The sequence below is a fragment of the Enoplosus armatus genome, chromosome 21 (genome assembly GCF_043641665.1).
Source record: "Enoplosus armatus isolate fEnoArm2 chromosome 21, fEnoArm2.hap1, whole genome shotgun sequence".
NCBI classification, from domain to species: domain Eukaryota; kingdom Metazoa; phylum Chordata; class Actinopteri; order Centrarchiformes; family Enoplosidae; genus Enoplosus; species Enoplosus armatus.
Window position 1 is genome coordinate 10,038,847 of NC_092200.1, and position 26,166 is coordinate 10,065,012.

The 26,166-nt window shown below is 41.7% G+C and overlaps 2 protein-coding genes across 4 annotated transcripts in view; both read left to right on the top strand.

Annotated features, from left to right (window-relative positions):
• Positions 1-6,020, top strand: part of prex2 (phosphatidylinositol-3,4,5-trisphosphate-dependent Rac exchange factor 2) — an 83,320-nt gene extending 77,300 nt beyond the window's left edge. For all 3 annotated transcript variants that reach the window (XM_070927811.1, XM_070927812.1, XM_070927813.1), the window contains exons 39-41: positions 81-183; positions 3,772-3,839; positions 4,999-6,020. In XM_070927811.1, coding sequence (XP_070783912.1) covers positions 81-183; positions 3,772-3,839; positions 4,999-5,044 — 217 coding nt within the window. In that variant the 3' untranslated portion in view covers positions 5,045-6,020. The remainder of the gene's footprint in view (positions 1-80; positions 184-3,771; positions 3,840-4,998) is intronic.
• A 736-nt stretch (positions 6,021-6,756) lies between these two features.
• Positions 6,757-26,166, top strand: part of c21h8orf34 (chromosome 21 C8orf34 homolog) — a 52,553-nt gene continuing 33,143 nt past the window's right edge. Inside the window, exons 1-7 of the mRNA XM_070928334.1 lie at positions 6,757-6,825; positions 17,795-17,939; positions 18,171-18,302; positions 20,204-20,323; positions 20,560-20,588; positions 21,411-21,574; positions 25,001-25,167. Of these exons, the coding sequence (XP_070784435.1) occupies positions 6,757-6,825; positions 17,795-17,939; positions 18,171-18,302; positions 20,204-20,323; positions 20,560-20,588; positions 21,411-21,574; positions 25,001-25,167 (826 nt within the window). The remainder of the gene's footprint in view (positions 6,826-17,794; positions 17,940-18,170; positions 18,303-20,203; positions 20,324-20,559; positions 20,589-21,410; positions 21,575-25,000; positions 25,168-26,166) is intronic.

Genomic DNA, 26,166 nt, shown 5'->3' on the forward strand with positions numbered 1-26,166 from the left:
CTCAGTGAGAGTCTGATGAATATGCAGATGTAGAGCGTGCATTTGAGCTTGACCTCATGTCTTTCCTCTCTGACCAACAGCTGCACCCTGAGTGTGACACTGGAGCAGGCCATCCTGCTGGCCCGAAACCACGGCCTGCCCCCTCGCTGCATCATGCAGGCCACTGATGTCATGAGGAAACAGGTATGTGTTACAGTGTATACAGCCTCTTTCTTTATTTCTACTCAGCCTCCTGTTATTACTGCTACACTCTTTTGTTGCTACAGTCCCCGTAGCCACATTTTCTCACTCGGAGTGAATTTGTGCTTCAATCCACGGCACAGTTTCTGCATCCAGAATCATTAGATAAACTGTATGCCTCACTAATTCCGACTAGGCTGCCAAAACAGTATTAGCAATGGATTTAACAGTGCCAATAGAGGAGCAGTTATGCCATTTCAGCTTCCGTGGTCAATGTTTGATGTTCTCTCAGAAAATATTACCCCAGTAAGAATGCAATTTTTAAAGCCAGCCAACAGTATGTGTATTTTTGGGTCATGAAAAAAGTGTTTGCCGTGGTCCACAAGCAAAAATTATTAGCTCTGCTCCTATCTACATTTCTTTCGCCTCTTCCCCCTGTTTCACCCCCTATCTGATTTCAATCAAATCTCTCAGATTTGTATTCGCTGCAACCACAATATGAATCTGACCAAATGAGGGAGTAAAAAAAAACAGTAATGAGAAACTGAACAGATTGGTGCAGAGTCTGGAGCTTGTTTGTTTGTCTGCATGTCTATTTGGGGTCAAGGGAAGGAGTTCCCATTACTTTTCTCAGTGCATACACATTTTCACCCCACAAAAGGCTCCAGCCATATCCAGATCTTGGCCCATATCTCAGACTCTCATTAGAAGTTCTGTGAGTGGTGGTTATATTGCTGTTTGCAGTGAGAGGAGAGGTTAGTCGAGGGGCTGATATGCTGCAGGAGGAGAGGCATTTAATTTCTACACTCAGAGAACTGGGCTGCCAGCCAGGAGGATGCAACTCTGTGCATTGTGTGACCTTGAGTACTACTGTACCCTATGTGGCGGGACAAAAATCCATCTTGTGGAGGGGGTGGTTTGAGATGTTTGTAATGGGATATGAAAAGATGCAGGTATGGACATGTGCTGTTTCGGTTAATTCATCCCGTTTGCTTCCTGGGAGAGCAGAACTTTAGTATTATGTTTTGATTGTCTGTTGGTCATTAGACATTTTCTGTTTTCTTGCGTCATCATAGACCTAGACTTCACTGAGAAGAGATTGCTTGGGCCAGATAGAGAGCAGAGGGGAGTGTGCTATGCTGTGTCTGACTTTGTGTGTGTGTGTGTGTGTGTGTGTGTGTGTGTGTGTGTGTGTGTGTGTGTGTGTATGTGTATGTGTCCTTGCTCTCAGACATCAGCTGATGAATCTGATGAATATGAATTTCACACAGGGTTTGGATGACGCCTCTTCTTCCTCACTGAATAGTCATACTTACTCACAAAAAGGTTATCTGCATAGCATCCGGTCCCAGCAGCAACCATCCATCAAGCCCAGACAACATCATTCAGAATGAGAATGCATGAGGGATTTGGATAAAATGGGTCCAATCACAGCTTAATTTGGAAACTGCATAGCAATTTCCAATATTTGGACTGTATAGTATATAGTATATAGTATAGTATATATATAGTATATATAACTATCTAGATGATAACTCGTGGTATCACCCCTTTGGACTTATTTTTCTCGTTTCAGCATATGGAAGGAACTAGTTTAACTGTTTTTATAAAAGCTATATGTATTTCAACTTGCAAATCCAGAGAAAACTTGGTGCGGTTGATCAAGACAGATCAAATGGAATTAACTAGATTCAACACACAACTTAAAAAATGTCCTCCCTGGTATTTATTTCACTTTCTAATTGATGTTCCAACCATTAAGGCCTCAGCAGAATATTAAGTTTCAGTTTTATGTGCAGGTGCATCATTTATAAAACGTTACCAGGTTTTAGTTATTGAGTAATGCAGAAATGTGAAAACATGTGAATGTTATGAAAATAATTTTCACAAAATACATGCAGCATTTTGAATGCATGAGTGAATCGATGTTCATTATAAACCAGCAGTGAAGGACTTTGCATGTTAACACTTGCACATATTTGCACTTTGCTGCTTCGTGGACAGCCATATTTACCATATTTGTCTTATTTTGTCCAATATCTCTTTAGCCATATGTGAACTGTGTGTTTTAATCCAAGCTAGTGGCATGGCTCTATGGACATGTCGGTCAGTCAGTAAGTCTGTTGGCCGTTGATCCACCACTTTGGTCCAGACTGAAATATCTTAACTATATAACTATTGGATGGATTGCGAATACATTTTCTACAGACATGCATGTTCCCTACAAGACGGATTGTAATCATTTTGGTGATCCCTTTACTTTTCCTTTAGCAAGATCACCAGGTCAAACTTTCAATTTGTGCAAATCTTAGACATCAACATTCCCATGAACCTCCACCGTACTTTGTGTTTGCTGCTAATTACCAAACGCTAACATGCTAAACTAAGATGGTAAGCATGGTAAACATTATACCTGCTAATCATCAGCATGTTAGCATTAGTCATTATAAGCGTTTTGCCTTGCTGACGTTAGCATTTAGCTCAAAGTAACACTGAGCAGAGTTGCTAGCATGGCTGTAGACTCTTAGTCTTGTTACTTACTTGTGAGCCACGTCTAAGACAACGTACCATTGCCTTTTCCGAACATTTTTTCTAAAGTTCTCCTTGATTTGCTCTTCAAATACTTTAGGCATCATCAGATAATTTTGGTTTGAGATATCTTAGGTATGTAAATCAAGTTCCACTCGTTGAAGAGTTTGTTTCCACTGTTGTCTCTAACTCATCTGATCTCATCTCTATCTACAGGGTGCCGTGTCCTCTAGGGACATTAGGGGGCATCTCTGTCTGGAGGCATCAGAATGGATGGCTGTGATAGGTGTCGAATAATTGCTGATGCTATCCGGACGTAACTCGGGGCAGACAGTAAGATGGCAAACGGCAGAGTTGTAACTGAGAGGTCAGCTAATGCACTTTTGGCCAGTCGCTCCCTCTCTATCTGAAGAGGTCGTCACCGTCTCCTCTTTGTGATTCGATTGTGTGTTTTTGCTTGCGTGTGTGCGTCACAGAGAGTGCATTTGTAAGTGCAGGTGTTCGTGTCTCTAAATTGGGAGGCTGAGTTGCTTCCTGCCCCCCTGCAGTTGTGTATCTGCCGACTCTGCGCACAGCCAGCAAACTACAGGGACAGAGAGCAGACGTACTCCTGACTGGGTGTAATCAAACCCTGTAACACACACATACAGGGACCATTCATCTTCCAAATTCCTTACTACTTACTTTTATTTCCCTGCAAAGGTTATTCTGCATGCAAACATAGTCAAAAGAAAACTGATATTAAAGATACACAGCATACACAGCTGTTGTTTGAATTTTAGGGTCTCAACATGCAACATATGACATCTGCTTTACAACCCAAAATATTTATAGGGGCGCCAGTCATGCATGGCCTGACAGGAAGCAATCTCACTTGGGGGGAACTCATGTCTTTAAACCAAAACCACTACAAGAGATGTATTTCAACCAAGATGGTGTCCAATCATAGCTCATCTGTGGGCCCAGTTGGAGACATGCTTCTTTCTTAGCTCATATTTATGGCAGTTGCATTTCAACCTGATCCATGATGTCATGAATTGTTGATGTCTGTTTGTCTTTTAGGGGGCAAGAGTTCAGAATTCTGCCAAGAATCTGGGAGTGAGGGATCGCACACCGTCATCAGTCCCAAGGTAAAACCGCAGTCACATCCTGTTTATGTGGGGCAACATCAGCATGGTAAATTAAAGGATCTTAGCAAGCTTTGCATGTTATAGCTCATTAACTACAAATCACACACATTACATCACTGCTGGCCACTTTTTAAAGCATAGTTTTTGAATGGAAAATGGTTCCATTAGAAGGGAGCTCCCTGCACTCAGTAGCCCCAAGATGAGGACAAGGACTGCTTCAGCCATTTGGCTATGACATATAGGCTTTTGTGTGACAGGCAGCCCTTTTGAACCTTTTAGTGAAATTGACAAATACAATTAAGTAGCGGGATGATTAGTGTTGAGACGTTGTGGTTCGGAGAGCCAAAAATGCTGCACTCTCAGTGGGTTTATGTCATAATAGTTGTAGTGTGAGTGACTGCTGCAGAGTGTGTAAGCGTGCTTTGTGGGACATGAGACATGCTGGTTGCTCACTGATCTTGTAGATGAAAGGGACAGTCAAATTTTAGTGCGAGTTTACCCTGCAGCCGTGTGATGTGAAGTCGGTCTCATCAAGACCGAAAGATGTGAATGGTGCAATCGATTATCTAAACTACAGAAGAGAGCAGTGCTGCATTAGGATGCACGGAATACAGCTGATATTGGAGGAAATTGCACTGAGATTAGAAAAACATTTATGAATAGTACAAACTAAATGTGTTGTTAAATACGTTCATTAAGGCAGCATAACAGACTATATAATGCTTTTATGGACTTATTATGGTAATAGTAAAAAACGAATGCAGTCAACCAGTATGCAGTGTTTCTTATTCTCTTACAAATGCAAACAACTGCAGGTAGTGCATAAATCATGTGGCATTTAAAACACTACACAGCATATGACTACTGTACGTTTTAGAAGTCATATTTTTATTTATTTTGTACCAACACTTGTAAAGGTAAAAATTAAACTCTGAGGTCCTTTTTTACTGTTTGTTTCCCGTGCTGACAGTTTTCCTCCTGAGACTGCAGCCAAATTTCTGATTATACTTCCTTTGCACCAAACAAAAGACCTGCAGCTTAGAGAACTAAAGAAGCGACATTTCTCAACAGATCCTCTGCAGATCATTGCTTTGTGTTTACAGTACTGTATACTAGAATGTAATTAAATGCCATTTTGCGTGTGTGTTTCTATGATCAGGTTGTACAAGCTGTGCCAGCCTCCTCCCCCAGACGGTGACCCATAATGCATTGCATCCAGGAAGATGCTGAAGAGGTCTTGAGGAGCATCCTTGTTCCTATAAAGTTCTCCCTCCACCTGTGAAGGATCAACCTAATTAAAGACAGTTATTGGGCCCACTTTTATATGTCTGGAGTAGCTGCCTAAAGTGTAAATAGAATTTAAAAACCGTAAATAGTATTTTTAATACTTTATATTTTTCACTCTTGTACTTTATACATATTTTGTGTTTTTTTTTCATATAATGCATCTGACAAGACAATGATTCAGAGTGAGAGAACAAAAGATTTATACCCAGAGAACGGCATTAAATTAGCCCAATGAAATGGAATGAATCCCATCAGTTCAGCGTCAGCATATTATGGGCTGGAAATCATGTTTGTTTTCATGAGGGACATTTGCATTTCATGTTATTAGTTTAATTTGCATATGAAATAAGCAAGATAATATTGATTAAAAGGATATTGGATGAAATTTGGCTTTGTATTGTGTTGAAATTAGCCAATAATCTGTCTGCTTCTCTTCAGCTCTGACTTCTACGCTCCTCTCAGTATTGGTTAACCATATGAATGTGTGTTTTGTAACGTTCCACCAGATGTTTATTCACTTGTAATGTACATATTTAGTAAGCGAGAGTTTTCCATTGTCTGTTACATGCATGCACATGAAGATTTTCAATGGTTTATCAGTATTAACATTTAATAGGATTTTGGAAGTAGAGCTATGAGATATGTTCTGTTATTTTATATTGACAGTACTCAGGATTAAAGTGTCTCTCCGTGTTACTTATTATTGGATGTATTAGGTGGTCTAGCTCACTACTATGCAAACAAACAAGTGGTAATAAACTGCACCAATAAGCTCCAGTAGTGTTTCATATATACTGTATGTCTGTTTCATCCGTGTGGAAATTGTTGATTGTTGCTGCAGAAAACTAAAAGGTTGTCATGTATACAGTATGTAAAAATATATTAAAATTGATAACAATGGAAGCTTGACAGTGACCTTTTATACACCACCTATTCACCTTGGTTTCATTGTGATATGAAACACTGATTGAACAATGTCAATCTTAGTCCAGCAGACAGATTCTTTATTCTTTATTTATTATTTTGGTATCTTACTTACGTTACATACTTAGCCTTTTTTTTTTTGTTTTACTGCTGAACATATTTAAAAAAAAGACTTGTTGAACTTTCAACTTTGTTTACCGTAATTAGCAGCGCGCACTGCACCTGCGTTAATAGTGCACGTGTTGTTGCGCAGTTGGTTTGCGCGGACGTGTGGCTCCACGTTCAGGTGGGCGCGTTACAAGTCACATAACCGCGCTGAACTCGGCGGGCTCGGCTGCGCCCGGAGGATAAATAAATGGGAGTGGCGGTGGCACCGTTAGCAGCGCGGGCAGCCAGTGAGCGGAAGATTTGTAGTCCCTGTCACAGAGCTGCCGTGCCATTGGCTTCTACAGGGAAGCTGCCGCCAGAGACTCAGTGAGGCGACAAACTGGGGATGGTCCCGGGCTGAGTCTCCACAATGAGCCGGGCTCAGAGCCGCCTGCTCCGCACTTGACGCAGCCCTGTCTGAACTTACCGCAGCCCCGCTTGGTGACATTTTTGCACATTTTAGTCGCCGGGACGCCTCCTGAAGGACGAATGACACCGGCTCACCTCATGATCTCATCCTGCTAAAAAAAAATCTGCTGCGAGGCACAACAGTTTCTTCATGGCGTCTCCACAACAGTCAAGGATTCAGTCGTATCTGGAAAAGAATAAAATCGGACCCTTGTTTGAGGTGAGTGCACAAATGAACTCTGAAGTTCTTGGCTGCCAATTTAAAGCGCCTTTGCTTTGCAGCAGACTGCATTAAATCCGCTTTTATATATAGTTGTGCTAAATGATAAGAGCACACATCTGCAATGTGAGCTGTCACACTGGAGTAACTGGGGATATATTGAACTGGATCATTACTCACTACACCTCAGCCGATTGCGTTTACATTACAGTACGCGGTAAAATTGTTAAAATTGAAAAAGCATTTATTTGTATGCAGTTTGGTGTCTGGTCATCACTGGAGCGGATACCCCACTGAAACGTCCCACTGAGCTCCGTTTAAAATGAGATACAGACACACATGAAGGAATATTGACCGCTGTGTTTGCCCTCACTGCCTTTCCAGCACTGATTTTCGTATTTCAAAAGATGATGATGTACTCTACCACTGCCTGACTCGACAGTGTTACAGTTTGTGGAAGTTAGGGCCACTCACTTGTAATTCATATTGCACAGCAGCAGGGTTGGATTTACTGTGCGTTCTGCTACAGAGGACACAGCCGAACTAACTAACCTGCCTGTCTGTCTTGTTTGTCATTCAAGGGATCTGTATGTTCATCCCGGGGTGTTCTCAGTGTGGCATCTAAGCAACCCAGGGGAGAGCATGACTTCATCCTTTGTTTGCTATTGGATTTCTTTCTGAAAGCACCACTCAGGTGTGAGGCACAGTCAGAGCAGAGATAGAAAGACAGACGGAAGTGTCCAGTTGAACTGGCTTTTCCCTGAGATTCAGCAGATTTGTGAGTCTGTCACTATCAGTTAAACAAGACTGACAACTGAACTGTGGTCACCATGAAATGCAAGCTAGGGGATACAGTAGTGCACTGTGTTGGTGGCAAAGCAAAAGTCACATGCACATGATGTGTTTCTGCAAAGTGCTGACGTTTCAGTTGTGTGCTTCGGCTGGATATGTAGTAGCAGCACACACACACACACATGGGCTGCATATTAAACAGATGTAATAGCAGTAGTGAGGCTTGTTTCAGCACCGTGGACAGAGACTTACAGTAGCATTTAACCAGCGAGGAAGACGGGAAATCTTATTGAGAGGCCACAGCAGTCAGTGAGGCTCAACTGCACAATGATAGTCCTCTGTGTGCTCACTCTGTTTGTTTTTCCTCCCTCCATCTTCCTCTTCCACCTGTCTCCCCCTCTGTTCTTCTGTCTGTGTTCTCTCTTTATTTTTCCCCTGTGGACAATAAAATTGTGTCTCATTGACGTGACAAAGATTAAAGCAAAGTGCTTTAAAGGTGATGCTTGTGGTGCTGCTGAAAAACACCCTTTGTTCCAAAACGTCAATGATCTTATAGCTTTTACATGCCGTGTGTTGCATCCTTAAGATGCCTCGCAGAGTTTTTATTTGCAAGCTCATGGATCAGTGCCGAGTTGTTTGCAGTATTTAGACTGTGAATGGTGTATTGTGAGGCTGCATTGTGCAGTGTAGATTTTCCAGAGGAAACTGTCAGTTTTCTAAAGGGAGTGAGAAAGAGGTGTAGTAAGGGGAGAATATGTTAAAACTCTCCTGGGTCTGTCACACTCCTCATGAGAAAATGATGTAGCTGCTACGTTGGTGTTGCACTTGGGAAGAAAACCTTGGCATTGTTGTCCCAAAGAAAACCCTCCCATGTGCATTCAGTTGTGAAGAAACAAGCCTTTCTTTATGAGAAGAATCCAGAGTGGAATTCTCCATGTAATTTTCTTTTTGATCAGATGTAGAGAATTGGTGCAGCAGAAGTAATAATACAGCTGTTCTGCTACGGTGGGTAAACCAAAAAGAGCTCCTGAAAGTTTGATTGCCATTCAGACATGAGGACAGCATTTAAAGGGAAAATGTGTCTGTTAAAATAACACGAAACAATTTCCAAATACATGAGCAAAATGTAGAAACAGTATCAGGGGGCGATTTCATAATGGGTGCTGGAGAAAACGTTATCCAGGGCCCTCTAGGGTGCCCTTCCGGTGATGAAAACTCGATGCAGTGCCATATAGGCAGCCATGCATGCTATAAACGGGTTTAGAACTGTTTCACCATAAATGAATCACCCCTGCCCCTCAGACAGCCTTAGTCCCCCCCTGTCATGTAGTGTCTAAGCTATGAGTCCTCTTACGGTAAGGATACATATGTTAAAGTGCTCCCTCCCTGGGCTCTCTAATCTATACCAAATGGTTTCTTACTTCCTGTTGTGTAAACACCACCTCGATGTCATCAATTCCTTTACCCCAAACTCTTCATTCTCTTTATTTCTCCCAAACACTCATCTGCAAAGCCCCATCACTGCCTCCTCACCCCCTTCAGCACACAGCTGCAGTATTAAACAGTCTGTGTAACAGCGAGCAGGGGTTCATTTACTCACTCTGATGAGACACAGCTTATGATTTGCTATAGAATTGATCCCCCCCCCACCCCTCTCACTAATGAAATGGTTGCTTTGCAGAGATAGCAAGCTGAGTCAACACTGATGGCATATTCTCCAGAAAAGTGAAGCAGCCTTTCATAATAATCGAAGTAATTGCGCTCCAGATTGTTGTCAGCCACTTGCCCATTTTTGGTAAATTGATATTCTTTTCAAACACTTACTCTTTTCCAATCACTTAACAATTTCAGAGCAGCGTGACCTCTCACATGGTTGTGTGGCGTGAAGAATAAAAGTCGGTGTAGCCATTAAAGCATGTTGAAGGCCTCATGTTCAGGATACTTTGTCATTCTCTGTATGATACACATACTAAAAACATATAGCAAGCATATGTGTGTTATTTACTCCAGCACACAGAGGTTATTTGTTCTCATAACATGGATCCAACCTTCAATAGGATCAGTAGGGTTTATCTGCAAGCTTCTGACATTTAAACTCGTGTAATAGGACCAGTGGGTAAAAATGGAGCAGTCTGTGTCTTGATAAGCAGACAGTGTAGAAACCCGCTCTCATGTTCCTCCCTGCTGTGATCTATCAATCATATCTTATGCAATATAATTGTTCTACTGCAACAGTAAACTGATGGATCATGTAGCCTAGACCAAAAACATGTCACTGGATTGAACTGGAATTGGTATAACAGTCAAATGTTGAATCGTAACACTGTTACTTGAATATAAGTCTGATAATGTCTATTAAGGCTGTTATGAATACTTGCTGATATTAATGAAGTACGGATGAGTGATGCACTGGATTGGCATTGGATCATAGAGGCCTCATAAAATATGAACACATCAATGATCAATTTAATTACTATCACCTCATGCTTTTCTTATTTCATGTATAGATATATTTTTCTCTCTTAAAGTTAAGAAGTGAACTGTAAAGTGATGTTACAGTCTCACAGAATGATCCCAATTAGTTCTGCTCAGCGAAGATAACAGATTTTAAATCGATACAGAATAAAAAGAGCACTTGTGAAAGAGCACAGCCAACACCTTGAGTTTAAGTGTAGGAATTTGTATCAGTAAGCTGCTCTGTTCTTACTATTGGTGTTGCTACTTATAGTAAAGTTAAATTACTCTGCTTCTCCCTGTAGATTTCTCTGAGGAGACTATAAAGAATATTCATCCACATGGAAAAAAGGTCAGCTGTGTAGTGTTTTTAATCTGCTGCTCTGCTCAGGGTCGCAGTAGTGCTGTAAAGAGGTCAGTCACGCAGGCAGGACTTGGACACACACACACACACACACACACACTCTGACCTATTGATGCACTTGACCTATTGATGCACTTCCTTAAGAGGTAATTTATTGGACTTGGTGTGATTGGGTTTGGTCTATTTTCACCTACTGTGGTAGCAGTATGCTCCGTCTTTTTGCCTCAGTGAAATTATGTTACTTCTGTACGCACCCAAATTGTTTTTGTATCTTTCTAATCATTTAATTTTCCATAGTGGTTGATTATTTGAGAATTTCACTGCAGCTGATCTGCAATCGATATAATTCCTTCATAGCTGTAGAAAATGGGAGGAATGTGTCACAAATATTTGGCATCTGGCTTTGAAATCTTTGTCGTTCTTGACCTTTTTGAGACACATTAACAGAAACACACACAGACAATTTAGCAGAAGGAGGGAGTTCTTATTACATCTGCACACACCTGGAAACAAGTCTGTGTGACAGGGTTACTTTGTCATTGGCATACCTCCCACGCAGCTGGTAATAACAACCCAGTAACTTCATTTAAATTTTGGGTTGCTTTGTTATTTCATTTAAGTTTCTTATTTCACCTCACTCAATATTGATATACAGTACAGTGTGAGAAGTGAAGTGATTTTATGATGCCAGAGAGCTCAGTGGTATGATGAAGGCAGGTTCATCACCTAACACCTTTATCATGACTAAGCATAGTTAAGAGTTCATCATCTATTTGTATGCGCCTGGGTTATTATAGCATATATTTACATGTAAACAGAGATGCTAACTCTAATTTGAATTTTAAAATCCTATTAAACAAGCGTGAAGGCATGCTAAAAGTCAATACAATCAATTTAAAGTAAAACGATTTGCAATTTCCTGTGGTAATTTGTTATGACACCACGTATAAATTGAAATGAGGCCTTTCACTTTTGTTGTCTCTGGGGGACAGGGGAAGACAGTGGACTTCATATTTAGAAATCAACACCATCAAAATTCAGCAGAGAGAAACAGTTTGTGATTGGTTAAACAGCCACAGCCATCCTCAAATCAATTACAGCATGTTCTGGTTTTCATTTTCTAGATGCCACTTTTTGTTTAGAGCCGGTGATGGTCTTATCAGGGTTGATGACTTGATGTGACAGACGACTGGTCATGCATGGGTTAATACAGCTCCCCTACAGGTACAGTTGTAGTAATTACTACAAGACAGGCAGCTGAGCAGGCAGCCTAAGGCCTGGTTGGTCCTGGGGGAGTACAGGAGGGGGCAAAAAGGAAAGGGAAAAGATATCTTGGCGTGAGACGATGAGTGAAGTCCAATATGAGGAAGATTTAGAGCGTGCAGCGTAAGGCGGGGGCAAGGAGTGTGTACGGGAAACTGAAAGAGGGTAGAGAGAGAGTACAGTGGCTGCGGTGCATGCTAATAAAGTTATCATGTCCACTTACAGCTGGAGGATGCTGATGGCTGACTGCTGTGTGTAATTGTTAGTCATGCTGGTGGTGTGGGAGAGCTGATCATCTGATACACAGAACCTTGACAGCTACCCTATATTTGTTTAGCTGGTGACTAATGACTGTATGTGTGTGTATGTTTGTCCAAAGAGGGATTAACATGTGTCTGTGCATATGTGTAGTCATATACGTGTGTGCATTTAAACGACATTTTTCTATTTTAAAACAATACTAATGTATATCGAAACAGTTTTTAGTTGTTGTAATTGTTGCCGATAGAGATCCCTTCCAATTTCATTGTAAATGATGGGGGGACAAAATCCACAGTTCTCATTCTCAAGGCCTAGGCAGTCTGAGTTAGACAAATCAAGCAGGTATCTTAAGTTACAGGTTTTTTTTTGGTAAGAAATGTACTCTTTGTGCTTCCCTGGACAGTGTTTCCTTGCATTTTTTAACAGAACTAAGGCCACAGATTTTGTCTTGACACAGCTGAAGGCAATTGCAAAGGCCAATAATAGTCTCCATGGGCATGTGAGTATTGTTTTAAGATAGACTTGAAAAATATGAACCCTTAAAGGGTACTACTTTGATAAGTTAACTTTTGCAGTAGAGCCTAAATCAACGAATTGCTTGAGCTGTATTTTTTAAGAATGTACTTTATAGCGTATATAGAGTTGGATGTTTTATTGTCAAAAATCTATTAAATATGTAGCACTTCATAATTCACTGCTGTCCTGACCAAACCAGCAGAGCTGTAACTGAGTTTATGAGGCTGCGACTAATGGTTATTTTTTAATTAATTGAAGAATAGTTTTGTCTATATAATGTGAGAAAATAGCTCAATAAAAAGACATCAGATGGAGGTGTATAGCATTTATCGGGGCAAGGAAAGATGGGCGATTAGACCCCATCGGTGTGAAGCATCTTCATCAACCGCAGCAGCATATGAAGATAGGGGAAAGGAAATGATCTGTTGGTGGTGGAGTGCAGCCTGCAGGTGAATGATGGAAACTCTTAGTTGAATCTCCTGTAACATCCTGAAGGTCATGGCAGGGATAGGGAAGATATTTAAAGAATAGCATCCAAGTACTGTTTGGCTCTAAAGATTGTTGATCAGATATGAAGACGGCAGATTTGTGAATGTAGGGAAACAGAAGTGACAGACAACATTAGAGCAAGAAGAAGTGGTAGAAATTTAAATATAGAGGAATAAATCAAAATGTAAGAGAAAAGATCTTCCTTATTGAGCATTCAACAAAGCTTAATTGAAAAGTTTACTTGTTTAGACCAACCAACAATCCAAGACCCAAATATGTTTAATTTTCAATGGTGTAAAAAAGAAACATCTCACATGTAAGAATTTTGAGCATTTTCACTCTAGAAATTACCAATTGTGATGTCACTGATTTGTCAACTGATTAGTTGATTACTTAACTAATAGTGAGCCAGTCCCACGTTACTCATGGTCAAAATACCCCCAGCGAAATGGACCAGGCTATATTTCTCCTGCTGCGAAACATGGGCGTAGTGATGAAAATGGACTTGAGGCAGTGCTGCGGGACGGAGCGAGTGAGGAGTGAGGGCATCCATTACTTGTGTGTATCAGTGGGGCAGATAAAAGCGTCTCTTCTGATGAGTATTATCTGGTAGTGCCAGCCTGGTCAGGTGACATTGCCTCTCCCACAGTCTCCTCTTCCGCATGAACTCTTCTGCTCTTGTCTGCCTGCTTATTCAAGGTCTGGATCTCTTCCAGTGGCATCTCTGTCTCTCTCTCTCTCTCTCTCTCCTTATATTCACCTAAATGGGCTCATCATATCACTCTCTTTTTTCCCCAATGATGACCTCTTTCTATATGTGAGACACATTGGACAAACACAAAATACCCTGTGATATGACTTTGCATTCCCATATTTCATTGACAAACAGCAGGTAATTCAATGGCAGTCGGTGGCCTCTAGTGCGGGCAACAGGGACAGGGAGCCCTCATGGGAGTCTTGGAAGAGCTGTTGCTGCATTTAAAATCTTTTTTATACAAGGACATGTCTGAAGAAAATATGTCAGGTTTTATGGCTAATCAGAGCCACAGCTTCTGAGTCGCTATGTTGAAGGTTTTTAGTTCAGAATATGTTGTAGGTAACAACAATTTTTAACCCGGCAAACATGAAAATACCTTTTATAAATGCACACATACAGCATACAGACAGCTTGTCTGTAGATTGTAATGAATACACTGCCTCCCAGGAACCCAGACATCATAGGAAGCCAGATCGTGCAGAGTATTGTGTTGTGTGCAGGTGGCTCACTGTCTCCTCACATCCAAACATCCAGACATCCACAGCTGACAGTCCACCAGGAGTCTGCAACAGCTGAGGTGGAAATTCATCAGCTTGCAGGTTGACAAGAAAGAAAAAAGTAAAGCTTAGGCCAAGTCACTTAAATCACAGAGCTTATGTAGCTGCATCAACTCTGAATCCACCTTTTCTTTACTATAGTCCTGCACTTTTCTTTGTGATACCTCCTAGATTGCCAGAAATATGTCTGTTTAGCCCTCACAGAAAGGTAAGTGTGCAGGGTGACTAATGTAAAGCACTCGTTGATGTCGGAAAACTTGAGCAGGGTGGGTGCTCTCTGTCTCTCTCTGATATGCTTTTACCACCCTGTTAGTGTTCTCTTTTCTTTTTCCATCGTTCTCCCCTTCATATCACTGTGAAATGGTCTCTGTGCATTTCTCCCTGTGTCCTTCAGTGTACCCCCCATGTTTGACCTTCAAAACTTTCCCTGTTTACCCTCTCATTTTTCAACCCCTTTTCCACTTTCAATTTGGGGAGTTTGTTGAAGTTGCAGGGATGCAACGTCAGAGAGAGTATCATGATTGTCATTGTCTCCGGAGGGAGTCCTTGAGAGCTTCCAAGGACACGGGTGTCTCTTGGCTGGCTGACAGCTTGTCAATTACCGCCACCAAACCAAACTGCCTGGGGCACAGAGATATCTCGGCCTGACAACAGATCTGCACAGATATGGACTGCGTGCCTCAGCTGCTAACGCCACCTGTTGGCCTGCTTAAGTACACTGATGCAGAGGCTGAAACTCTCTGCCTCTCTTTATCTCTCACACACATATGCTAGGGATGCTGTTTTGCTGATGCAAGTAACTCCAAGCAAAATAGCATTAAAGTCTACTTGTATATAGAAATGTTGACCCAAATTTTGAGTCGACATCTTACTATGGCTCCTGTCAAAGAAAATATGATTATGAGTCAAACGGCATGGGCTTATCAAACAGGACTCGTGTTATTTAAAGCACCGCATTACCATAGAAAGTGAAAGTGTCAGATACGGTTACCTTGCTCTGCTGTATATGTGACTTATGTAATGTATGCATATCCTCCATGCAGACACGGTGGGATCTATTACTTATGGCATGTCTTTGCCTTTATATGATGTTATTGGTGATGGTGAAGGACACAAAGTTACACAGGTGCTTTGGCTCATTCAGCAGCTTGTGTCCTATTGAATGCAAAACCCTCAGGATGTGCAGTCAGTATACAGTGTGTTTTACAGTACAGACGTGGGCAGAATGCTGATGTACCCACATGTGCTGCCATTCCTCTAACAATGGCCAGAATCTACACTATCTGCTGGTTTGCCTCATGCATCCAGCTCACGCCCGTCTTACTCTCTCTACACATCTGTGTGTGTGTGTGTGTGTGGTTTCCATTGGGAAACACAATCATAAAAATCATCACTCGGCAGTCATCCATAAAAAGAAGTGCACATCCTTCTCTTTACCCCCTCCCCGCTCAAAACTATTAAGACTTGGAAACCCTGCAGTACTTAACAGAGTCCTGCTAGTTTGGCTTCCTGTATAATCTACCAAATTACAACCTTCATTTATAGACCTCCTGTTGGTAGGTTAGTTAAATTACCCGCAGGAGCTACTAAGCAGTAATTACAACTTTTACATTTTAGCATCGTTCGTGGTTTCTAAGTGTTAGACACCAGCAGCAGAAATCCATTGCAGTTGTGAGAGGAAATGCTTTACTAAACTCTTAGTGGGACGTATATATTCTCCTCCAGGATTTTCTCATATGGCTGTTTCTCAGAAATAACATAATTGTTCTTTCTGAAGAACTTGTAGATCATTTCAACTTTATCTCCTGCAGGCAGAGGAGGTCTTCCAGTTCTTTAGACTGCAGTCAGCACGCTCCCTGTTTGTCCATTCACATGCTGTTTGCTGTCAGAGCTGCTGTAGACACTGGAGCCAGGCAGGAATGTCCCCCTGACCAATTACCTGATTGGCTTTCTGAGCACACACAGTGCAGCCAAGGCTAGCCGGCAATAATACACACACACACACACACACACACACACACACACACACACACACACACACACACACACACACACACAGGCTGTCTTCCTGTAGCCCTCCCCACCTCCTGAAACACATACATGCAGATATATTAGCATGTCCATAAGGGCAAATGCATACCATCCACCAAAGAATGGGGCTACATGATGCTGTTGTCACACAAAAACACATAGTACGTGCACACACACACACACACTCTTTTTATCCATACATTACTACCAATTCACTGCAGTCCACTAATGACTTCCTTTGCTTCTCTGCAGTAGTCGTCCTGAAGTCAGCCGCAGCTGCTCTGGCTGGCTTAAACTGGTCAAACAGAGTTCATTCATTCTCACGCCACATCATGCCAGTGCGTACACACACACACACACACACACACACTCACATGCTCAGACATACAATATGCTCCTTTCGCTTCACATATCAGCTTCAGAGAGACAGTTATACCTGAACAGTTTTGCTTTACTGGCAAAAAAAATCATTACTTTTCACATTGCATTCGTATTTTTGGTGTCTTCATTTTCATGAATGCGTGCCTGTGAGTTGGCAAAGCACAGAAATAGGACATGATTAGTTATGACATAAATTGGTGCATTTGATGCTGAATTCCCATCGTGCGTGTGACGGATTTCAAATTATCATGCAGAGTAAGATGTGGCCTTTGCCCTCAGCACCTGTTACTGTGGCTCCCTATGTGCTTCTCTTCTTTTCTACATTCTGCAGTACGTTTCTTCTTTTGGCTGTTTTTCTCCTTCAGTCCACTCTGTGAGTCACAGTATGAACATTTTCCCTGTTCTTCGACGTCTCATCTCCTCACAGTATAATAAACTTTTTCCCCCCTCTTTCCAAACTCTGTCTTTATTAGTAACCACACTGTCAAGTTGATAATGTTTTTTATTTATTAATTATTCAAATCTATTCCAAGACAAGTAATCTGCCACTGGGAATGAAATAATGGTGTCTTTTTTTCTGATCTGTCTGTCTCTACATTTGTCCGTTCTTCCATCAGGCACAATATGTCAGATGCTGCTTATTGGATTTTTTAAAACATCATGGAATGGTCCGTCTTTTTGATTCATAACACCATTTTAGAAATGCAAAGATTGACCAGGTTGCAGCGTTTGTTTACTTGTTTGTCCTTGTGTCTTGAAAGACCGATCAGATCTTGATGGAGCTTGCTGACATGTTTGTTGCTAATTGACACAGAGGGGAAGTGCTCTCGTCTTTGGGGACGTAGTGTTGTCTTGTTTGCCTTGACTTTTTATTTTTTAGGATATTGAAGATAAGGGGATTATCACACCACTTTGGCCAGTTGCCTTCTCACATACCCTCCCTTGATAGTGAAGTCAACTACAAAACAAAACTTCTAATGCTCGTTGGGATTGATAGTCTTTCTTCATTTCAGCATGGTGGATACTCCACTGGCCATACTCTTTCACTCCTTTTTCAAGTGCCACTTTCATCTAACTGCTTTCTGCTTTACTCTGCTCCTGTAGGAGTTGATGACCAAATTGATAACTGAGACTCCAGACCATCCAATCCCTTTTCTCATTGATCACCTGCAGACCAAGCAAGACAGCCCCGGCAAGCTGCACAGAGCTCTGTCTGGCTCCGCAGCATTGTGGGCGCAGAGCTCCCCAGGTCGGTGCACGCGGATGCAAAGCACACACAATGTACACACACGCATGCGGAATGATGCATTTGTCTTTGCACATGCTCCTCCCCACAACACACACACAGTATATGATGAATATAGCCTTAAAGATGGCCATTAATCTGCATCTGCGACAGGGACAACAGAGCTTGCAGAGTGAACTTGGCCTGCGTTTTGTACTTTCTAGAATTTGCATAACAGTGCATCTCTCCCAACAGAAAGCAAAAACACTCGAAGGGAGTGCAGCAACTATGAGAAGCCGTGGCAAATTCACCCAAAGAAACCAAAAAAATCCAAGAGCGACCTGGCTGTGTCGAGCATCTCTCCTCCCTCACCAGAATCCAAGTCTTGTAAGTTTCTTTTTTTTGCAAAGTTTTCTGCTTTTTGATTTTTTTTGTGATTACGTTGATCGCACAGACACACCATCCACTTTAGAATATGAAGCTGCACAGTTTTGATACCTGTTGTATCAATTGTATCCCAATTACACGCTCCATTGACTTTAATCTCCATTTTTAATTTGACATAATTATATCTAATTAAAGTTAGTCACAGTGTGTAGTCCAGCGTCCTCCTTCCAGCCTCCCAAAGCCCTGCAGATGAGTTCATTATAAAGTGCCACTTTTTTACACACTTGCTGCTGCACGGCTACACACTGTGAAGATGAATTGTTGAAAAGTTCTTGCATTAATGCAGAATGGATGCTGATGAGAAGATTTTTCTGGTGGTAACTTTTTTTTAGTGCTGTAATAAATTACCGTAGCTATGATGTTAGAATGAAGTATGACACTTGAGACAATGAGGCTCGGTCAAATGGGGGAGCAAGCAGAGCCATAGACGACTTCAATAATTTAAATTGCGCTCCGTCACTGCCAGACCAAGTCTATTTTAGGCTGCGGTCGGAGCGTTTCTCTCAATCAAGAGGAAACGGGTGTCGGGATGACTGCATGAAGTGAGTGAAAGAAAACAAGTGAGAGGGAGAAGTCAGAATAAAGTAAGCAACACTCAGCACATCGAGGCAGCAGCCCTTCAGAGTAAGAAGCCTTCAAAGCTACATTTAAAGTAAAAGCACATTAAAAATACATGCATAGGTATTTTGGTGTGCAGAGCTCATGAAAAATTGAAATCAAAAGAACTGCCGCTCATCATTATTGTACAATGTAGCAAGAACAACACAACGCTGTCATAAAGAGACAGAGGTTCCACTGACACGCTTGATCTTTCTTTCTGTGTACAGTTAGGCGAAGGGTTACTGGGCTTTGGCCTCACTACTACTTGACTGATGCTTTAATGGGCGGCTCCAGGGGGAATTGAATCCTTAACCCTTAATCTAGGCTATTAAGATATAGCACAGGCCTTTGCAGCAGCAGCACACACACAGAGGCGTGCAGAGAGGTACTCTGCCAGATGCAGATAATACAAAATCTTTCATTACTTCCGGCAGAGACATTTGCCCTGTGTTTATGGTTGTTACAATGCCAAGCAGCTTAGTCAGGGTAAACAAGGGTAGAGGATTGTAGCAGCAGTGCTGTCAAGTATTCACTATAGAGTTTATTTATTTGTGTGTGTGCGCAAACTTGGTGATGCTTGCTATCTGCACCTGTAATCATACATGTGTTTCAGTCAAACATGCATGAAATGTATTCTAAAGCCCTTTGCATTTGATTCTAGTTAACGTGTCTGTTCAGGCAGCGAACAGCAGCTAGTAGACAACCAGTACATTTGTTTGGCGTCTCTTCATAACCCACTGGTTTTTCATGTTGATTCAAATTCAGCTGTGTTGGAGCATAAGAACGTTAGATATGGATGAACTACAAGTAATCCCTCCCCTATAAAAGACTATAGTCTCTTTGCTTTTATAAATAATGTCTGCATCCAACAGTTTATGAATTAACCATCATATAGAAGCTGAGGGACACGGCTAGAGGACGTGGGCAGGATGTCAAGACAGTATGTGGGTCATTTCCTGCTCCTGTTCGAGTTTTTTTGAATGTTAATCAAAGAGACTAAGAGACGCTGTCCCCTGGCCTCCGTCCAGTGAGCTCTGTGTTCTGGAAGAGACACGTTGACTTTTCTGCCCACGTTTCTGTTCCACTCCATCTTGCAGTAATTCACAAAGTCCTGTTTGGACAAATGTGCATCAAGCTGTGACGTTTACAGATCATATCAAAGTGTGGTTGGTTTTTTTCTGTTCTTTCTGTGCTTTCAGAAGATCTGACAAAATTTGTATGTTTATGTTTATGACGTACAGTGCCGCGGTCAATCGAGTGCCCGTCCTGGGACTGGAGGGAGAGCCGGGACTTTGACGAGCTCAACCACATTCTGCAGGAAAGCAAGAAGCTGGGCAAGGCCCTGGAGAGTCTGTCACGCAGTGAGTGTAGCTGCAGCTCTGCATGCTCACACCACACTGAGCAGTGTTTAATACATCTCAACATACAGAGCTAAAGTGTAGGTCTTTCTGTAAATGTCACTGTAAACCCTGAGAGGAAACCGGATCGAGCAGCTAATCTTACAAGCCCGCCACTAAGCTCAGAAGCAGCCTAAGCTGGGATTTTGAACTCTATTAGATGCTTCTCTGTGCTTTAAACCATTCTCTTCTCTCTGCAGGCATCGCCATCTCTGATGAGCTCGACCAGGTAGACTTTAAGTACACTGGAGTTTTTACTAAAATCCTATACACACTGGCATTACAGTTATGTGGTGTTCTGTCAGTCATCACTCTGCTGCCTCGTTCACGCTACATCGAATAGAAGCCATGTTTCATAACTTTCATTCGGTTGACGGAGCAGCACAGCTCTTTTTCTGATGATGAACTGCTATCTCATGGGAGTGATATGCGAGAGTGATACTTCAAGAAGCATGTCCCCTGTCTCTCTCTCCCTTGCTGCATCTCACACGCAAAGCTTTGTCTGAGCTCCGTCTTTGTCCTCGTCTGGCCCCAATTCTCTCCCAACACAATAGTGCAGTGGCTGCCCAGGCTGGAGATGCAGAGTGATTTGGAAATGATGGGTCTGGGTGAGAAACGCAGCATATGTTTTGACAGGGACTTCACTTTTTGCTCAGTGCAGCAGTACATGTCCAACGTCCTTGGCTCTCAGCCCAGAGATTTTCCTTCTTTTCTGCGAGACAGTGCAGGGAATGAATACTAAGCACCTGCTCTGATCATGCAGAGACAATAGCATTTCCTGGATTTAGTGAAAGACAAGCAGACATCATTTTACTTTTTGTTTTGAGCATGGTTGTAAATGTGTGCTGGCCGGCTTTGGGAGCAGGATGAGAGGGGAGACAGATCTCAGACAATACTGTGTACGAACAGAGTTTTAAAAAGCATCATAGTGTTAAGATAACATTTTATAGCTGTTCTGACTTTTTCTGTTGTGCTTTTTTTCATTTAAATCTGCATCTTTTTCTCTCTGTCCGCCCTCTCCAGTCTCATTATTTCTGTATTGCTCTTTTAGAACTTGGGAGGCTATAACTCAGTGCTGCGCCCTCGGGTGGTGGGGGAGTGGGTTGGTCGAGAAGAAGAGGACGCAGACCCACTGGCTGCTGAGATGCTGCACCCCCCTGTGCCTCGGGCTAAAACTGAAGTGTGCTGGAGTGGAGACAGCAGCCCTGCTGGGAGGTTTGTGATTGGCATTATGTATACATGTAGTCATATATGTGAGTGTGCAAGCGTGTGCATGTGTGAACCATTTAAATGACAAAAAAAGCAGAAGTTTAAAACTTAAAGAAAGTTCACAAAGCTATTGTTGGCTCTTTAAAAAGTGAGGAAGTAGACTTCTAACTGTGGCTCCTGCTGCCTGAGGAATGCCCATCTGAATGGGTTTGATAATCCCATTTCAAAGGCGCGATCAAACATGCTTGCCATGATACTGCTTCAACCCAATTTCGAATTAAAGCTAACCTCATTTCTTTGCGCTCAAGGCCAAAGGAATTTTGTGCTTGTTATTTTAAAAATGGCCTATCTATGACAATATAACTGCGTCATGCGTTGAACTGTTAAATCATTTGTCGCCCTCTCAGGAAGCTTTTTTTTCAAATTTTATTTAGATTTAAATTAAATATTAAATGTGTTTGCAAAATTATCCAAGTTCCAAATATCCTGGTACATTTTGGTGTCATTACTGTGTGTGTGTGTGTGTGTGTGTGTGTGTGTGTGTGTGTCACATGCGCTGCAGCTGCTGATGTGACTAATTAGAGGAGGATCGGATATAAAACCATAAATCATGCGCGGGCCTGAGCTGACATACACACAGTGTTAATCTCATTAGGTTACTGTATGGGTGGATTATGGGGAGAAATCACTTAGTTAGAAGTCTGAGCTGGGAGATAGGGATGTGTGTGGGCTCACTGATGAGCTCTGCTGTGTGTGTGTTTGTAAATGAGAGGTTTCGTGTTTACCTATAAAGAGTGTGAGAAACTTGTGTGTGCGTTTGGATTGGTGCAGCGTCCTAAAATAATCACAGCTCCTTCTCTCATCAACTGGAGGAGTATTTGGCTCATCTGATGGATCATTTGTATCAACTCTAAATTGCATTTACTGGGAACTTGCTCCCACTTCAGATCCTGTTTGGGGATTGAGATCACTTTATTATCCTCTGAGCTGCTTTCTGGCCAAGCCGCAAACCAAAGTAAAAAAAAGGTTAGATTAGGATGTGGTGTGAGGCAGGGGTTTTCAAACTGTGAGGCTCCCCAGGGGGGCGTGGGAGAGTTGAAGTCAGGGAGAGAGACGTGAGGCAAAGATACTGCGGGAGGTAAACGGTGCACAGGTGCATTCTAACAACAAAACAAGGTGTGAAAATGAGGTTCATTACTGTACTCAGACTCCTTCAGCCAAAACTCAGGTAAATCTGAATACGATACACATATTTTTAGAATCAGTGTAACTTACACTTTCAGAGGATGTCATTATCTCTGATGTGCATTGCGAATAAACCTCCATAAATCTTGTTAGAAATCTTAAAAAAAGATGCTCCTTACAACTCCAGAACTTGCCTGAGAATCATCAGGTTTTTAAGTTTTCTTCAGTATAAAAGTAATCCAGTGATAGTTGTCTGTACATCCATGGGTGCATAGCAAACAAGAAGTGCTAATAGCTAATTTAGCATACTTTTAATCTTTCCAATTTGCCAAAATGTAAACAACTACAGGCTTAAAAAAGCGAAGGGGGTCTCAATTTTGTGTAGTGTCAGACTTTGAAAATCCCAAGTGTCAAGTATCATAACCAATGAATTTAAGATCCAGTTAAGTAGGATTTGGTTTGGTTTTATAATTTGTATCAGATGAGATAAAAACTCTGAGCAAGTGGAAAACTGGCAAAGACCAGCACTGCCCTCTCTTAAACTCCCATCTGAGCCTTAATAGGCCATCCCTTCTGGTGCTCGAACACTTTCAGGCTGCGGTCGTCACATTTTCTCATGTATCTGACCTTATTTGTCAAATCAGTCCATCTCCCTCCTCTTACTTTGGTAAGTTTACTCGTTTTCATTTTCGATCTTCTTACTTCTGTCCCTCATTCCAGCCCACCTGTCACTGAGGACCATAAGGAGAGCTGACAGCTGGTGGTGGCGGCTCTCCATATGATTTGCTGCAAAGTCTAGATGGATAAGTGCAAGGGGCACATGGGAAATCAGATGCAACTGTGGCAAAAGTATATTCGAGGAAAAGGCTTATTTTGACAGTCTGTCCAGTGGAATGGGACTTCCTTATCCCATGTCTGTCAGTGCCATACACTGTACTTCTCTCTCTTCTCACTGTCATGATGTTTATTGTCATGTATATTCTTTCTTTGTACATAATAACAGGGAAAAAAAATAATGATATACAAAAAGCGAGGGAAAGCCATATTTGTGGCTTACACCTGGCTTGATTTTGTGGTCATGTTTATCGTCTCTGACTGACTTTCCTGATTTTAATTTAAGATTTGTTGTCCTGAACTTACTTTCTCTGCATCAGTGTGTACAAGTTTACCTTCCGGTTTAAGATGGTTGCTTGCAACCATAGGAAAACTTTTTTTCCCAAAGAGTATGGTCAGATAAAGAAAAGAGAACAGTAAACGTGGAGAATTGCGCCAATCAACTTGCCTTGTCCACCTTATCAGATCTAATTTTGACAGAAATACCATACAGAGAGTATGAAGAAATATCTGTCATCATATGACCCTTTTCCATTATCTGTAAATAGAAGTCTGCCCTCAGCCTGTGGGATATAGAAATTCATTAGTTAATGCAGAAGTCAGCCTTTATAATTTAATTTGTAGCTTTGACTGTTTTTGAAGGAGACGTTATTTGGTCATATTTCAGTTGTTCTCTATGATCCAGGCTTAGACGGAGGAACACATTTTCACCTCAGAAATAAATAAAGCTTTTGGGAAAAGAAATACGAATAGAAGCGATTTCTGGTGTTATGAGTGCTGTAGTAATCGGTGGCACCAATGCAAACACATAAATAAGGATGGATTCTGCAGAAAAATAGTATATTTCCATAAATGCATTCTGTTGCTTATGTTTATAAATGGCTACAGTTTGTATTATATACTAATAATAATACTTGATTTGATACTGGATTTGATTATTGACTCTCCTGCGGACTGAAAACTTTCATCACCTCATATACATGCTTATAAAACCTCCTCGGCTCAGGCCCTTTTTAACCCCACATCTTCTAAATATTGCTGCTAATGGTTTGTGTTTACAACCATTTCTCTGTTGCTCACCTCAGAGCCATTATCCCTTCTTATCTTCTGCCTGCTAACCATTCATATCAAAGTGCTCTGCACCTGCACCGCACTTTAAATGATTATATGGTATTTTGTCCCTAACAACCATGGAATGGCTGCCAAGTGCAACTAGTGGTGAAGCACTTGAAATAAACAAAATGTTGAACTTGCTGGAAAGCCCGAGCCTGCTTAGATACAAGCCTGACAGATGTATGTAAAGTGATCGCATGTTTATTGGTGTCAATATTTTTGTAACATTTTGTATGGAAGCAGAAGTCTTTGAGCTTTTACTTTCTGCTCTGCTGACTCCTCTTCCGTTTGCCTCCTCAGCCTGAAGATGGAAACAAAGAGCAAAGGGCTAAGGGAGCAGCAGCAGCATCACAAGAAGCTCCTGGCAGCCATGTTGTCCCAGGATTCGTTTGGTTCGGTCCATAGCCCTGCCCCCTCTGTCGCAGAGGAAGAGATGGAGGACGAGGACGATGCCATGGAGCTTCTGGGTAATGCTCGTAATCTGTATATACACACCATATTCCTACATACACAGACACACATTGTAAACATGTTTAATCTGCAGATACAATGGAGCTTTGATAGTAGAAAAAGAGAAGATTTCAAAAGTACTGAATATCATTTATCATCAGTTTTTCTTAAATGCCCAATATTAAACATTAGAACTGAGAGAAACGTATCATAAAAGAGCCATAGATAGAAATTTTCCCGTTGGAGCTCCTACTTCTCAGCTGGAAAAATGGTTGCTCCTACTGTGCTATTAGTGTTACAATTACTTTCATTGGCTACTTGTACATACTCAAATGCACCATGTTCAGACATCTTCCCTGGGAGTTGTGGAAAAGCATGTTGGTAAAAGCACTTACTGAGAGAGAAGTACATTTTGCAGCGACGAAAAGTAAATCATTCAAATGAAATAAGTGGAAATGTTCTTTTAATGAATACAGGGGGCAACTTAAAATGGAGGAAATTGTTGTGACCCGTAGAGACGTACTTACTGTATGTAGTGGCTGGATGAGCAAAGCAGCAGTCAATTTATGTGCTGTACAAAAGAGCTACTAGTAGTAGCTGTTAAAGGAAACTATGCTTCCTGTTTAAATAGTCTGGCCAGATCCTCTCTGCCAGTGAGTCTAGGTATTCACTCTGACAACTGAAGAATCACAAAGTAGCTCCTTTTGTTTACTTTTTGTGTGTGTGTATGCATGTGTGTGTGTTCACATTCCTCCATGCCGGTCATGCCGTCATGTACTGATTTAAGATTGATGAGTAGGTAACAAAGGGGGTGGAGAGAGTATTTGAAGTGAAGTCTTTTATTCAGTGGAGGGGTCTGAGAGCTCGTCACCCTGCAGACACAGGATGTAAGTCCTCACGCCAAATTGAACTTGTTGCCTGAAATATTTTGTGTGGTAAAGCACTCTTTCTCTGTCACTTGTTCTTCCACTTTGTCTGTGCTGTGTAGTAATCTTTACCTGCACGGGTGATTGTCT